Raw genomic sequence first — 15,142 nt, 5'->3', positions numbered from 1 at the left:
TTTAGGTGAGTTATGCTAAAGATGAAATATTTTTCTTTCAACAAATAAGTCGATTAATTGAATCTGCTACTATTATTATTCGACGAGATTGAAGTATTGATTTGAACTCCTTGATCATCCCATTCTTTTTCTTCATAAATAATACTCTCTTCATCCAAAAGAATATGACCCTTTTTTTGCAATATTTAATTTTTATGTTAAAATGAAAAATTAATAGAAAAAATGTTCATTTTTAGAAATTAGTCATTAAAAAAAATTTGGATCATGTTCGTTGGATGAAGGCTTAATTCGTCATCAATAACATTCTCTCTCTCCTCCATATAATACTAGCAATTAGTCCACAATAGGTATTGTCTGTCCCTTTACATAGTTAATACACTACTAATAAAACTTGGATGTAGAATACATTTAAATATATGTAAATTTGCATTTTCTAAATTTTGTTGTTGTTTTTGGCAATTTTTATGTTTATAATATGGAAATGTCTCTCTCTCTCTCTAATTGGGGATAGTGACGCCGGTCAATAGATGCGTCGGAGCGTCAACGGAGTCTGGATCGCCGCCGTCGGTCCCCACACCTAATTTTCAATGGGGTTTTTGGGTTGAAGTTTGATTTTTAATGGGCCTAACTTTTTTGTTTTCTCTTACTTAACGTGTGAAATTGTCTACTATTTTGGACCCATGAGGAAAATTCTTGAATTTTCTTTTCGTAAAAAGCAGATTTCTATTTTTTAATACTCCATATTTTACTTTTCTTTCCATTTTTTAGTTTTTTTTTTATTTCAGGGAAAGTCTCACGCTCTATCAATTCTTTAGATGATACAAAATTTGAGTTCCTACAAAAGTGCACCAGCATTTTTTTTATCTTACATGTAATTTCTCAACCATATTTGTATTATATTTCTATTTAAAATGAATTTTTAAATTATAGTACTAAGAAGTTAACTCGCACCTATTTTGAGAAAGGGAGAGGGCATTACCTGCCTAACAAAAATCAATTTCACACATCATGTCATGAATTTAGCACAACAAAGTTGAAAATTCGCTTTAAAAGACGTATAATTTCTTTCTATGGATTGGTCATTGGTATCATGATTAATTAGTTAGTTGAGAATGAGTTATATACCTATAAAATATTATTTAATGTTATTTTATCATCTTTTATAACTAATAAAAGTAATTTAGTACCCTAATTTATTGGTTGTGAACACAATTTCCATCTTTGGAACTGCTTGTCCAACTGATTTACACAATTTCCATCTAATAAACGGTGTTCAATTTAATTATTTAACAATTAAAAGCACATGCCCAAAATCCCAAACCTAACTAAAACTTTTTAAGTAGTACTAGTATTTTTCAAGCTAATCCATCATAGGAAATTTTATGGTGGAAAATGATCCACACATGCAATCATATTCCTCTGTCCCAAACCATTTATTTGGTAATCTTTTCTTGCTTGTGGGAACAGTGTAAACAAAGATAAGTGATAACCTTAACCTGGTTACATGAACATAAAAAATCACAGAACGAGTCATTGTGCGTGTGTTGATCTAATGATAGAGTGGTTAAAAAAATCCAGAGTATTGATTTAGTGCCATCATATTGAAATGAGAGAGCAAACACATACACAAAATAAGATACCACATTTTCATATATGGATATATACATTATGATTTAGCTTATTTGATTCTCAAATCTGAATATAAGATAACAACATCAAATCACAAAAGTTTCATTTGATCATCATCCCTGCATCAAGCCATGCTGCCAAGAGGAAGAACCAACTCACAGTGTATCAGCAGCCGAGATACGAGGCACGGATCCGGTTGAGCACGTGACGCCAATAACAGATACCACCAACCATTGGGGACTATTCTAAGCTAATCTTCAAAAGGGTGTATGTATATATGTATATTGGTAGTGGACATCATGATCGTTAGCAGCAACGAGACAAACACGGGCACCACGTAAACCATCTCCCCTTTGTGGATTCCGGGTTGGTACTATTAGTATGCTGTGCTTCCGTCTCCGGCTTCTCCTCAACCTTCTCCAACGAGCTAGCCTTTCCGCTTTCACTACCCAATCTGCGATAAAAAAAAGAAAGAGAAAAACTCATAAAATTCAGCCATGATCAATCACATCTAACACGAGGCGAGAAGCATAAAAAAAACTGTTATCTCACGCAGGGAAAGCAGAAGAGGTGGCACTCTCGTTAGAGAGACGGCCTCCTTTCATGGTCCCCGAGGTGATGGAGTCCTCCTTTTCAAGGCTGGAGACGGTGCTCGACTTTACACTTCCCTCTTCGTGCGATGGCACCTCCATGAGGGGAGGAAGGCTGATAGGGAGACTGCATATTTCATTAGGCTTGGCTTCTGAGGCGTAAAGGGATGATTGACCGTTGCTCGAATCCTCCAATCTGGCAAGCTCCTCGGACCTGAACTGGTCCTTGGCAAAACTGGTGTTCCCACCGTGTATGCTGAACAACGAGTCGTTTGAGGCCACGCTCCAATCTGAGGCATTCGCTGGTTTACTAGAGAACACGGAGGCAGGGATCCGGGCAGGGTCATAATCGGAAGGATGGCCCATGGTTTGGACCGGAGGGGATGTTGTAGGAGATAAGTGCCCCTCTGGACCGACAATAGGGGACACGCTTGACATGCTCCATTCCGCTGTCTGAGCAGGGCAATTTTGCGTGGAAACGGATCCTTGGCCGAGCTGCAGGTCTCCATAGGACTTGGGTTTGGCAATGGGAACATCAAGTTCCAATGAAGCACACGAAGACGAGGAGGAGGAGGATGCAGAAGACGAAGGTGTAAGGTGTCGAGCATTTGATTCTTCGACTATTTGGCTGTCTTCTTCGTCAGATTCGTACACATTTCTAACGTGCTCAATGGTTCCTTTCACCTGCTCGGATTCAGATGTGTTTCCAACGTGCTCGTGCTCGTGCTCAATGGTTCCTTTCACCTGCTCTGACTCAGATGCATTTCTTATGAGCTCGCTCTCAACGGTTCCTTTCGCCTGCTCTGATTCAGACGCGTTTCTTATGTGCTTATGCTCAATGGCTCCACTCGCCTGCTCTGATTCAGATGCGTTTCTTATTAGCTCGTGCTCAACGATTCCTTTCGCCTGCTCTGATTCAGAGGCGTTTCCTACGTGCTCGTGCTCAATGGTTTCTTTCACCTGCTCGGATTCAGAGGTGTTCCCTACATGGTCGTGCTCAATGGTTCCTTTCGTCTGCTCGGATTCAGAGGCGTTTCTTACGTGCTCGTGCTCATGCTCAATGGTTCCTTTCGCTTGCTCGGATTCCATAGCTCATCCGAGTATTGAAAGTCCTCAAATGACTGATTCAAACACAATCACATATCAAATCTATCAGCAGATGTTTTTAATTTCACATGTAAAAACAGAGCAATCTATAGTACTATTAAGATTTTTATCCTAATTTGTTCAAATTGAGAAAATTGAATGCCACATGATCAACGAATTGTTTAATTGATTACCAAACAAAGCCTCAAATTTCTAAAAAAATGGTAAACCTCACAATCATCAAGACGGTGTAAATTCAAATGCAATTAGGAAAGAAAACATCATTGATCATTGAGACATGCAAAAGTAGAAACACAAAAATTTGACAAGTATGATTGATCCTTACCAATGGGGTTTGTGTTTGTAATTTCAGACAAAAGGGCTTGTCTGAATCTGATTCAACAAAGGGTACGTACCCAAAATCGAGATCGTGGAGGAAGCAACAATTGGAGTGTTCCCTTTTAGCGTGGAAGCCAAAACCAGTGAATCACACACCAAACAAAACCTTGGTTGAATCAAGAAACGTCGCAAAAGTGGTGCAAATTAGGGCAGCACGACGAAATGTGGTTGATTTTTGAGGGTTTATTCTTGGAAGAAAGCATCCGTTTTGATGAGGATGGTCGACCTTCCATTTCGGACATTGGCCAATTATAACTATGGTTAATAACTCAATATAGTAGTTATAATAACTTATCTATAAAACTACCCGCTCTTATTAGTATTTACATATCCCAAATCTAGACCAGTTACAAAAACTAAAGTTTGTAAGTTTTATTTTACTTGTTCAACAATATGAAATGAGTCTAATCATACATAACGGAAACTTTACTTGTAAAGTAGTCGACTGAACATCGCTCTAATACAGTATTAGACTATAAATTACACATATGGAGTATTATTATTTTCAATTATACTTCATTCATTAATATAATACAGTACACTTTAGAAATGTCAATATGGATTGGTTTTTTTTCTATGATTGTAATTTTTCTCCACTCTCTCCTAAATTTATCTAAAACAAAATACGGAATGAAAAATAAGGATGATATTTGGTTTTTATCATGCATCTTATCCGTTACATTTTGTGTTTGCGTTAGAACAAACCATTCATTTCTAGGGAAAATCGGGTTTATGGGGCACTTTGCCTTTAAGATTACGTAAATGTACCCATTTTGTTATCTATTCCATAAATGAGAAAAACGCCTATGAAATTGGCGTGTCTTTATGTAAAAACGTCAATAGTAATGGCGTGTTTTCACGTAAATACGCCAACGTAGTTGGCGTTTTATACTTGTGTCGTATTTTGGGCGTATTCTCTCCGATTACAATTACGATAAAAAACGTCAACTTGGTTGGCGTGTATAACTGAAAAAACGCCTTTGTAGTTGGCGTGTTATCGTTGTTGAAACGCCGAACAGATTGTCGTTTTTACAAAAAGACGCAACACGAGTGGCGTATTACAAAAAGACGCCAACACGAGTGGCGTATTTACTAAGTCATAAAAAACGCCAACCTGAGTGGCGTGTTTACTCAGGCTGATATAGCAGGCGTTCCTCCCCCAAATCGCGAAAATCTCACAATACATACCTTTCGCGATTTCTCCAGCTGCGCGCCTCCTCTCCGTGATTTTGGCCTACATTCATCAATCGGTGCTATTCTCCCCGAAATTCATCTATTTTATTCGGTTAGTATGCTTACCTTTTACATTATTAGAGTAATTGGTGGATAGCTAGGGTTTGTAATGGGTTGTGAATTGAGTAGAAATATTATGCATTTTGGATTGGTTGAATGATATTATTGTTGATTATTATGTTGGATTGTTTGGGTTTAAGTTAAATTGTGTATAAATTTGATTATAAACCTAAACCCTAGGGTTGTTATAGCTAAAAAATTGGGCAAATTGTTTTGGTTTATGTGGGTTTTGGTTGATGTATGTTGATTAGTTTAGATTGTTAAATTTGTTTATATTGTTAGGTTTGTCAAATTGAAATTGGACAAATTGAAAATGTTAGGTTAGGCAAAATTGAAATTGGTAGGTTGGGCGAATTGTTAATTGAAATTGTTAATTTTGTGTAGGTGAATTGGTTTATGATTTTGAATGTGCAATGTTGTGTAAGTGAATTATTTGATGTTGGTGTTCAATTTTGTGACATTGGATTAAATTGTATCTAATTATTGAAATGGTTTATGGTTGGTTATTGTTGAATTTGGATTATGAATTTGGATTAAATGTTATGGTTGGTTATTGTTGAATTTGGATTATGTAGGTAAATTATGGCATCATCTTCAACCTCTCGTCGTCGGCTTGCATGTGGTCCTGCGGATCCATCTGTATTATATTTTCAGAGACAACACGTCTCTAACAACATATGGGCAGGAGTTCCATCCGAGGATGTACGCTGCCGAAGATATGAAGGAATAATTTGGGATGTTCCCATCCATCAATATGTCTTGGCAATAGTGGACCAGATGGGGTTTGGGGGTATATTAAGGTGTGGTAAACCAAAAGACATTGACCACCATCTTATCACAGCTCTGATTGAACGTTGGAGGCCAGAGACTCACACGTTTCACTTTCCAGTCGGTGAAGCGACTGTGACACTGGAAGACGTGGAGGTCTTATGGGGCCTGAAAGTTGATGGAGAGGCTCTGACAGCTTACATCCCTCCGACGGAAGCGGGATATTGGAAGGACATGTGTTTGGATTTTCTAGGATTCATACCGGACGCATCCGAGTTGAAGGAAATGGCTTTTAAGCAGACGAGCTTATCGCGCCAATTGAGGATTGAGCTGTCTGGTGACCACGAACACTACATATATGCTCAGCGGGCTCGTATCTATTGTCTGCTATTACTTGGTGGTCTGATGATCCCCAACGCCTCCGGAAATAAAATTCCGTTCTTCTACCTACACTTTTTCATGGATATAGAACGGTGTTCTACATATAGCTGGGGTGGGGCGACGCTTGCTTGCTTGTACCACAATTTGTGTGAAGCGGCCGTTGCTAAGAGGACGGATGTAGGGGGAGCCTTAACTCTATTACAACTTTGGGCTTGGGAGAGAATCCCAAATATTAGACCGAGGATGCTAGATCCCGTGCATACAGACTATCTACCATGTGCAAGCGCGTAAGTTGTTCATTAATTCATTTTTTAAACTTAATGTTCATCAATTTTCGTGTTCTTCGCTCATAATTTAAATTTTTTAGATGGAATGGTCCGGCGTCATATGTAAAAGCACCTGGCCATTGTATTGAAAATTTCCGAGATCAGTTCTCCGTGATGCATCCTAATCAGGTACTTCATATATTTATAAAATGTTTTTGGTTTTTTGTTTTTTGTTTTTATGGAAATTATTTTGAAAAATTTGTATCACATGTAGTTTATTTGGAGGCCTTATCTCCACCGGGAGTTGCCGGAAAGTTGTGATGTCGGTCGTCCTATATGGATGTCGATAACAACGCTTATTTGTTGGAATCTGGCTGAGCCACACCTGCCACACCGAGTGTTGCGCCAATTCGGGATTGTCCAACCGTATATCCCGGATCTCCCCCGGTTCCACGGTTCTGATTTTTTGAAACAGGATCGCCGTGGAAAATCTGGTCGGAATTGGGTTCAATGGCACGCGAATTACATACAGGAGTGGGACAACAGGCAGTTTACGATATGGACTGATATGGAGGACAGTACTGAGCCTGTTGCAACGGAAGAATACATGAATTGGTTTCGCCAGATCACTGTTGTGTATTTAACCAAACCCGGCGTGCATGCTGAAGAGGGTTTCCACGAAACGGCATCTTCTCATAACTTTACGGTACATTATTTATACTTAACTAAACCCTGATTACTTATTTAAATTCATATTAACTTTGAAAAATTGTAGGTGGAGACGCTTCACAATATACGCCACTTTCTAAGTGGCCGAGCTACGACAGGACATTTCTGTCCGGATATGGAAACCATTTCGAGGATGGTTGAAGAAGGACTGCAGATATCCGGGGAGCCTCAGCTGATGGACTACCCTCCTTCGCAGCGCTCTGCAATGGACGTGGACGTACCCATAAGGCAAAAGGCAAAACGACGAACCAAGCAGAAAACCGCCGCGGAGAGTCGTCATCTCAGTTCGTACACAACTCCAATGACGATTTTGTGGAACCACCTCCACCGAGCTCTGTACTTCGAGGCCGTCATTCTATCAGCCATACCGGTGGTACCGGAGAAGATATTGGCCTTAGTGATGTCCCCGCTTCTCCACCGCGGGCGTCTGTGCAGGAGGATCTTGAGAACGCTGTTGTTCAAGATACTCCTCCCTCAAGGATCCCTAGATCTACATCCACTATTGGGAAGGGGATACAGCGTCTGTTTATGCGGAAACGTCGTGACGATTGAACTAATTTGAACTCTTGATATTAGTGTAATTTGATATTGATGTTTTTTCATTTGATTTGAACTCATTGATTTTAAGTCTTTATGATTAAGTCTTTGGATGTCTGAATTATTAGTTCCTAGTTGAAATGAAAACAGGCAAATAAAGAGATATAGGAAGAAATTTTGGTAACGTAAGTTAGAAGAAATTTTGTGAAATTTTGGTAATGTAAGTCTTTGTGAAAAACGCCAATGGTATTGGCGTTTATAAGTTAGAAGAAATTTTGCTCGTTTTTTCCACGACGTTTCTGAACAAACACGCCATTCCCGTTGGCGTTTTTGTTAACACGCCAACTGCATTGGCGTGTTATTTAAAAACACTGCCATGTTTCTTGATAGTTCAGCCAAGTTTTGGTGGCAGACCCCCCCTGCTCATGAAAGGGCTCCGCTGCAATGGATGGCTTGATTTCATTCGTATTTTGATCAATAGAAAAAAGAAATGCGTGAAACATATAGTTAGATCCGGCCGTAGGTCGTTAACATAGTGCCCCAATGGCATTCGATGCAGCCTAGTCTTCCACCGTCTTTGTCCGCTGATGTAATGGGCATGCTCCTAAATCCCCCATTTTCTTCCAATAGTTCGACCTATCCAGAAAAATTGTCGGCCCACGAATGTGGTTTCGACGCCATTGTCATTGGCGTGTCTAAGTTAGTTTTTATATCACTCGTTTTTTCCACGACGAATGCGGACATTCTGAATAAAGACGCCAGTCCCGTTGGCGTTTTTGTTAACACGCCAATGCAGTTGGCGTGTTATTTAAAAACGCCAATGTCATTGGCGTGTCTACGTTAGTTTTTATTTTGCTCGTTTTTTCCACGACGAATGCGGACATTCTGAATAAAGACGCCAGTCCCGTTGGCGTTTTTAGCTAAAAGACGCCAGTCGCGTTGGCGTGTTTAAGTAAAAACACGCCATTTCAGTTGGCGACTCTTTAAACACGCCATTCCCATCGGCGTTTTTCAATAAAAAACGCTACCCCAGTTAGCGTTTTTAGCTGATCATTTCATCATTACTCAATAAATAAGTACATACAAATATTACCCAATACATTAGTCCAAATATTGCTAAATACAGAAATCCAATATTACACAATGCATACGTTCAAGTGTCTCGCCTTTTCCGCGAAAAAAAGCTACGGATCCCCTTCCCGATTCTGGCGGTTGAGAGTCTAGACGGAGGAGTCTCTCGCACAACGACATTCTCTAAACCAATTCGACGCTTTGTTCGAACCACATAATGCCCTGCAATTGTGTTGGGTGCTCTCACATTATGTAATTGACCTTTTGCATCATTTTTGCACACCTTTTCATGCGCCCACGGGGTAAGTGGTGTGGCACACTGTGTTGATGCAATTGACCGGTCATTGAACCATTCGATTGTCCTCCAGAATATCATATCAATGCAAGCTTTAATTGGGAGTTGTCTTGCGCCTCTCAACACATTGTTGTAAGATTCCACCATATTAGTGGTCACCTCACCCCATCTTTTGTGTTTGTCATACGCCAGATTCCATTTTTCTAACTCCACGGCATCAAGGTACTGCAAAGCCTCGTTGTTGACGTTTCGAAGTAAACGACGTCTGATCTTAAACTTGCGCTTCTTGGTAGCAATACCAATTTTCCAAACAAGTCTTTTGACCATGATACCTTTGTGATTCTGCAAAACATTCTTTCTAACATGTACCAAGCAAAATCTGTGATGACCTACATTGGGTTCTTCTTTCCATATGGGAGAATTCATTGCATCTATGATTCCCACATGCCTATCAGATATGACACATATTTCATGCTTTGCTACATGAAGTCTAATGCGTTCCATAATCCAATTCCAACTTTCTTTGGTTTCCTCATTAACAATGGCATATGCAACAGGCAAACATTTCTTATTAGCATCAAATCCAACGGCAATAAGAATTTTACCTAGACATCGTCCACGTAGATGAGTTCCATCAACCGTTAAAACTGGTTTGCATAGTTGAAAAGCCTCCACAGCTGGTCCAAAAGCCCAGAATACGTACTTGAATACCTTGTTCATACCATTGCTTAATATGTCATCGTGCATCCATTCCACAATTGTGCCATGATTTTGTCTTTGCATTTCATTCAAATAAGCTGGTAAAACTTTGAACGACCACTCCCATCCACCGTATACAAGCTCAATCGCTGTCCTCCGAGCATACCATGCTTTCTTGTAACTAACTTTGACATGAAATCTATTTTCAATATCCGCCACAATTGCTTTTACCTTGTAGCAAGGATCGTTTTCTATCTGATGGCGAACACTCAACGCTATCATACCCGACGAAAGATTAGCGTGGCCATTATAGTTACGATCCCCCATGCAAGTATGAGCAGTGCTAAACACTCTAATTTGCTAGTGTTCATCATGCTTCCTCAGTGTTTTCTCGGCACTCCCACAAACATTTAGGTAAGGGCGTATCTTTCGGATTTCCTTGTGGCCACTTACAAACTGCATGCCATCTCTTTCCTTTACTTTCAACAACTGTATATTGTCAGATTTTTTCCAAATGCCAATGAGTCACAGCTGCCTTCAATTCCAACTTCGTTCTAAATTTAGTATGCAAACCGACATTGGTAGGATCTTTTTCACTCCAATAATGCACACTGGGATCATCACGCTCAAAGTTTTTGGGATCAAAATTATCATATGGACCTGGTAAGGTGCGAAAGTAGTTGATTCCAGGCTGTGGGAACTGTGGAACTACTCTTCCTCCAACTGCCCTTCCACCAACTGATGTTTCTCCAACTGTTGTTTCTCCAAGTGGAATGGATGGTCTTGAAGCAACAAATTGTTCATCATCCGACGGATCACCATCTGAGTCTGTACTAACCGTGTCGGAATCTTCAGAATAATAAGGTGATTGTGGATCAAGAAAGTCGGCTTTATCAGGACCTATTATGTCCTCAACCACATCACAATTGTCACGTTCCCCTAAATGCACGCCTCCAGCTTCAAAATCTTGTGTTGCACCTAAATATGGTTCTTGGGCTCTCGTAGACGTACCAACATCAAAATCTTGTGTTGCAGCAAAATATGGTTCTTGGGCTCTCGTAGACGTACCAACATCAAAATCTTGTGTTGCAGCAAAATATGGTTCTTGGGCTCTCGTTGACGTACCAGCATCATAACTTATGACATGATGACTATGATGTTGAGTAATTGCCGAATACTCAACATATAATTCAATTACACCTCCAATAATCATACTCTCACTAAACATTAGTTGCATGCATACTTCTTCTAGTTGAACACCTATAAACGTGACTCCGGATCCAAAGCATATAGTACGTTTCCATATTATTTGAATATTGTTTTCATATATGCTTATCCCCATCCTTTCACAAATTTTTTCCACAAGCTCATCGTACGAAATTGTTTCATCCAACATAATGAACCCTTTAGCAAAAGGAGGATCATACGAAATAACTGCTCCGGGAATTATCTTTCCACCCCAATATAAATTGACACACCACGTCATACTATCTGCAATAATGTAAAACACAAATAAATATGTATTATTTTTACATTCATCATTATGTAGAGTCAGCCAAAAAATTGATAAAATAATTCTATTAAATACACTACAATATATATTATCATAACAATCCATTAAATATTGGTAACAAAATTAGATATACTACAACATATAATAGCATAACAATTGGTCAAAATATTTCTATTAAAATATATACTATCATAATAATCCATCAAAATATTAGTGTGCCCATAACAATTGGTCAAACTATTATATTAATTGCACTACAATATATATTATCACAACAATCAATCAAATATTGGAAGACTAATGTTTAGAAGAATGAGTCTAAAATTTGATATACTAACCGATTAGAAGGACTAATGTTTGGAAGAATTAGCCAAATTCAAAATATCCACGCTTAAATCCACCACCGGGTCGACCCGAGCGAAAGGTTTTTCCGCCTTGGGAAGGGTTTTCGCGTTTTGGGGAGGGAAAGTGTTTAGGGTCGCGATGTTGGGGGAGATCTGATAAGGATATGGTTCAACAGAAACACGCTGACCGAAATGGCGTTTTTAATGTAACACGCCAACCTCAGTGGCGTTTCTATTATTAAATACGCCTACTGCAATGGCGTTTTAATAATTAAACACGCCGACTATATTGGCGTTTTAGCCTAAAACACGCCAATTAAGTTGGCGTTTTTCACATAGCTGTATTTGGCGAAAATACACCTACAATACGACGCGATAATAAAACGCCAATGATGTTGGCGTATTTACTAATAGAAACGCCAATGTGGTTGGAGTTTTTCCCATTTTTAGAATAGATAACAAAATGAGTACATTTACGTAATCTTTAGTGTAAACTAGCCTATATACCCGATTTTCCCTCATTTCTATGTAGCCATTCTAACTTGAAGAAGTGTTTATGTGATTAATGGAGAAGATAGCAATGAGCACCAAGATTCATCTACACTTAACCTCCCATTTCCCTCCACCATTCTCCCAATCCAAAACGCCAACTCCATTTCTCCACAAATGGATTCATCTTCGAAACACCCAATTTCGAGGTCACCTACTCAAGGTAATTTGTTCAACCTAATGAATAAATTCAATTAGGGTTTGGTTGACGGTGCTTGATTCGATTAGGTCGATAGCTCGAGGAGAAGAAGGAGATCGAACACGGAGACTGAGACTTATGTGTTGATGGAGCCAGGCGAGGATGAGGAATTCGTGTCGGAAGACGAATTGCGCGACAAGTTGAAACAATGGTTGCAGAATTGGCCGGGTAAATCTCTTCCACCCGACCTTGCACGATTTGATTCAATCGATGATGCTGTTCAATACCTAGTTAAATCTGTTTGTGAACTCGAAATCGATGGCGATGTCGGCTCAATTCAGTGGTACCAAGTCCGATTGGAGTAGCTATTTATTTTGTTTTGGTAATCATGTTATTGCATAATGCCCCTTTTGTGTTCGATGAAATGCTTGAATTGATAATATATGAGTATTACAGAAGTAAATACATGGAGTGTTTAATTAATACTAGCTATGAAACTTCAAAAGTCCTTTTCCTCAATTTGGAAGAGGGCTTGATTCCTGAAGATTAAAAGCTTGAATCTGCATAAATCAGAATTCAAGAATCAAAACGTTGGTGATCAAGAAATGATCAAGATTCTTGAAAAAATGGTTATACCTTGTGGTGATTAGTAGAGGGTGGGATTAGCTTGCTTCCCTTTCTGCCTCTAGCAAGAATGTTTCTGGTAACAGGGGACATCATTTGATCAGTTGGGCTAGTGTACCTCTCCGCGTATTTGAACGGTTTAGGGACCTTGAGGCGGTCGGGCGTGCTGTTCTTGCCGGAGTTGCAGGCCGGAGGAGGAGGCGGCGAGTTTGGTTCGCTGGGAGGGCTGTTTTCTGCGTCGGAGGTGGTGGGTTTGGGAGGGGTTTGGAGAAGCATAGCAGTGTCCATTGAATTTGAGAATTGTTTAGTTTTGAGAGAATTGAGTGTGTGTCAAGAAATGGAAATTGGGAGTTTAATAATGTCAAAAGATGATGGTGTTCCAAAGGTGACCGTTTGGGTTCCTAACGGTCGATTTAGATACCTAAAAAGGGGAGAAAAAAGTTGATATGCTACTGAACAAAATAACAGTAATGCAATTTAATTTGTAAGACGCTTCTCGTTTCAATTTTCAGTTTATTAGGAGACTTCTTGAAAATAAATTCAGATTTAGACTTTTCAATACTCTCTTTATTTCTTAAAAATAATTTTTTTGAAGTATTATAGGTTTTAATGCAAAATTGATATAGTAAAAGAGAAAAAAAAATGAGTAAAGTTAAAGATAGGAACAGAAAAAGTTATAAATTAGTGTTAATGGATTGCATGCCGCCATTATTAGTAGTATAAGTTGTGAATGAATTGATATGTGGAGATAATATGTGATTCAAAAATATTCTAAAATGGGAGTTTTATTTTTAAGAAATGAACTAAAAAGGAAAGAGTGTTCTATTTTTAAAAGACGAATGACGTATATAATTATCAATACATAAATTCGTTTTGAAGAAAAAGTTACCAAGGTAGTAAGGATACATTTAATAGAAGCGGTTATTTTGTCAAAAGATAATACTAATACATTTTCCCGATACTTTCTTAGGGATCATAGTGTACCATTATTATCAAATAAAGGAATTAAAAAATTCTAAAAGTGAATTAATATACTACTACTTGTTTACTCGGTATTAGATGGTGGTGGGGCTTGCTAGTTTAACAAATGCAATTGAGCATTACATTCTTATCGTTTATACCGACCATACTAATTACTAATCAATATGAACAAAAATAAATCCATAATATACTATATAAAACGCACTAATGAGTTTTTCATGGACAAATGAAATAAAATATTGGCGAATACTCAAAAGTCTTATCCAAAGTGAAGAAAAGAAGGAGCCATAGCTTCATCATTGATAATCTTTATCGACAATAAATTAATAGCTCCACATCAATAGTAGTAGTAGTACTAATAATAATAATAATACTAATAATGATGATGATGATAGTAGATTCTGATTATAGTGATCGTAATCTATGAATAAATTTTAATTTCATATGTAAATTATTAACAATAAATCAAACTCTAAAAATATGACAAAGTAGTACTTTTTTTCATTAATCAGGTCTCTTTCTTCTTATAAAGATCTGCTCTTCTACTTTTTATAATCTATGGTGATAGTAGATTCTGATTATAGTGATCGTAATCTATGAAAATGACCTCCAATTTTATGTCGAGTGGTCTAGTTTCAAGATTTTTGGATAATTTTTTTTAATATACCATCATAATACCATCATAATATAGCTCTACAACTACTACAGTCTACAAGTTACAAACCCAGCTAAATCGATAAATCCCACTTTTTGTAGTCATATAACTTCGGTATGAAGGTATATAAAACTTCAAATCTATCAAAAATCTCATTTCGAATTAATGATTTTAAAATCTGAGAGATGTGGCACTTAATGACCTATATATGTAATAAAAAATATTGAAAAAAAAATATTATAATTCCATCCTAATCCATGAAATTAAGGAGTACAAAACACTAACTATAGTTAAGCGAGTGGGTTAGCATTCACATGCATGTCTCAAAAATTATTTTATTTGGAGATTTGATGATTAATAATCACGACATGGACCTACTATCAAATAAATTAAGCTTTATAGTTTGTCTTAACCATGGAAAACAATTGTGATAATTTGACCTTGAGTCCTCTTTCCTGGCCGTAAATAAGGGATCAGCATTCAACAATCAATACTAACATGATAAATACAAATCTTCAGAGTCTTTGAAGGATCTTTGTTTTGGGTTTCAATTCACCTGTGAAACTGCATGGGGACATTAATTAACTTGCGATG

General features: G+C 38.1%; 3 protein-coding genes across 4 annotated transcripts; 1 reads left to right on the top strand and 2 right to left on the bottom strand.

Moving 5' to 3' along the window:
• Positions 1–1,623: 1,623 nt before the first annotated feature.
• Positions 1,624–3,929, bottom strand: LOC121767272 (cell wall protein RBR3-like). 2 transcript variants are annotated; one of them, XM_042163509.1, is made up of 3 exons: positions 3,652–3,929; positions 2,182–3,340; positions 1,624–2,083 (listed from the first exon to the last, which is right to left on the bottom strand). In XM_042163509.1, exons 2-3 carry the CDS (start codon positions 3,306–3,308, stop codon positions 1,936–1,938), a joined length of 1,275 nt encoding a protein of 424 aa, XP_042019443.1. In that variant the 5' UTR covers positions 3,309–3,340; positions 3,652–3,929; the 3' UTR covers positions 1,624–1,935. The 2 variants fall into 2 exon arrangements, with proteins under 2 accessions (XP_042019443.1, XP_042019444.1); XM_042163510.1 differs by having other exon boundaries at positions 3,722–3,929.
• An 8,194-nt stretch (positions 3,930–12,123) lies between these two features.
• Positions 12,124–12,751, top strand: LOC121767386 (protein CHLORORESPIRATORY REDUCTION 7, chloroplastic-like). Its single transcript, XM_042163647.1, has 2 exons — positions 12,124–12,312; positions 12,378–12,751. The coding sequence occupies exons 1-2, from the start codon at positions 12,166–12,168 to the stop codon at positions 12,651–12,653; spliced, it is 423 nt and encodes a 140-aa protein (XP_042019581.1). The 5' UTR covers positions 12,124–12,165; the 3' UTR covers positions 12,654–12,751.
• On the bottom strand, positions 12,697–13,365 carry LOC121767387. The gene is made up of 2 exons (XM_042163648.1): positions 12,925–13,365; positions 12,697–12,848 (listed from the first exon to the last, which is right to left on the bottom strand). The coding sequence occupies exons 1-2, from the start codon at positions 13,198–13,200 to the stop codon at positions 12,804–12,806; spliced, it is 321 nt and encodes a 106-aa protein (XP_042019582.1). The 5' UTR covers positions 13,201–13,365; the 3' UTR covers positions 12,697–12,803.
• Positions 13,366–15,142: the final 1,777 nt, after the last annotated feature.

Source organism: Salvia splendens, chromosome 15 (genome assembly GCF_004379255.2).
Source record: "Salvia splendens isolate huo1 chromosome 15, SspV2, whole genome shotgun sequence".
NCBI classification, from domain to species: domain Eukaryota; kingdom Viridiplantae; phylum Streptophyta; class Magnoliopsida; order Lamiales; family Lamiaceae; genus Salvia; species Salvia splendens.
Note: the sequence above shows the minus strand (reverse complement) of the source record. Positions and strands in the feature narration are given on the sequence as shown.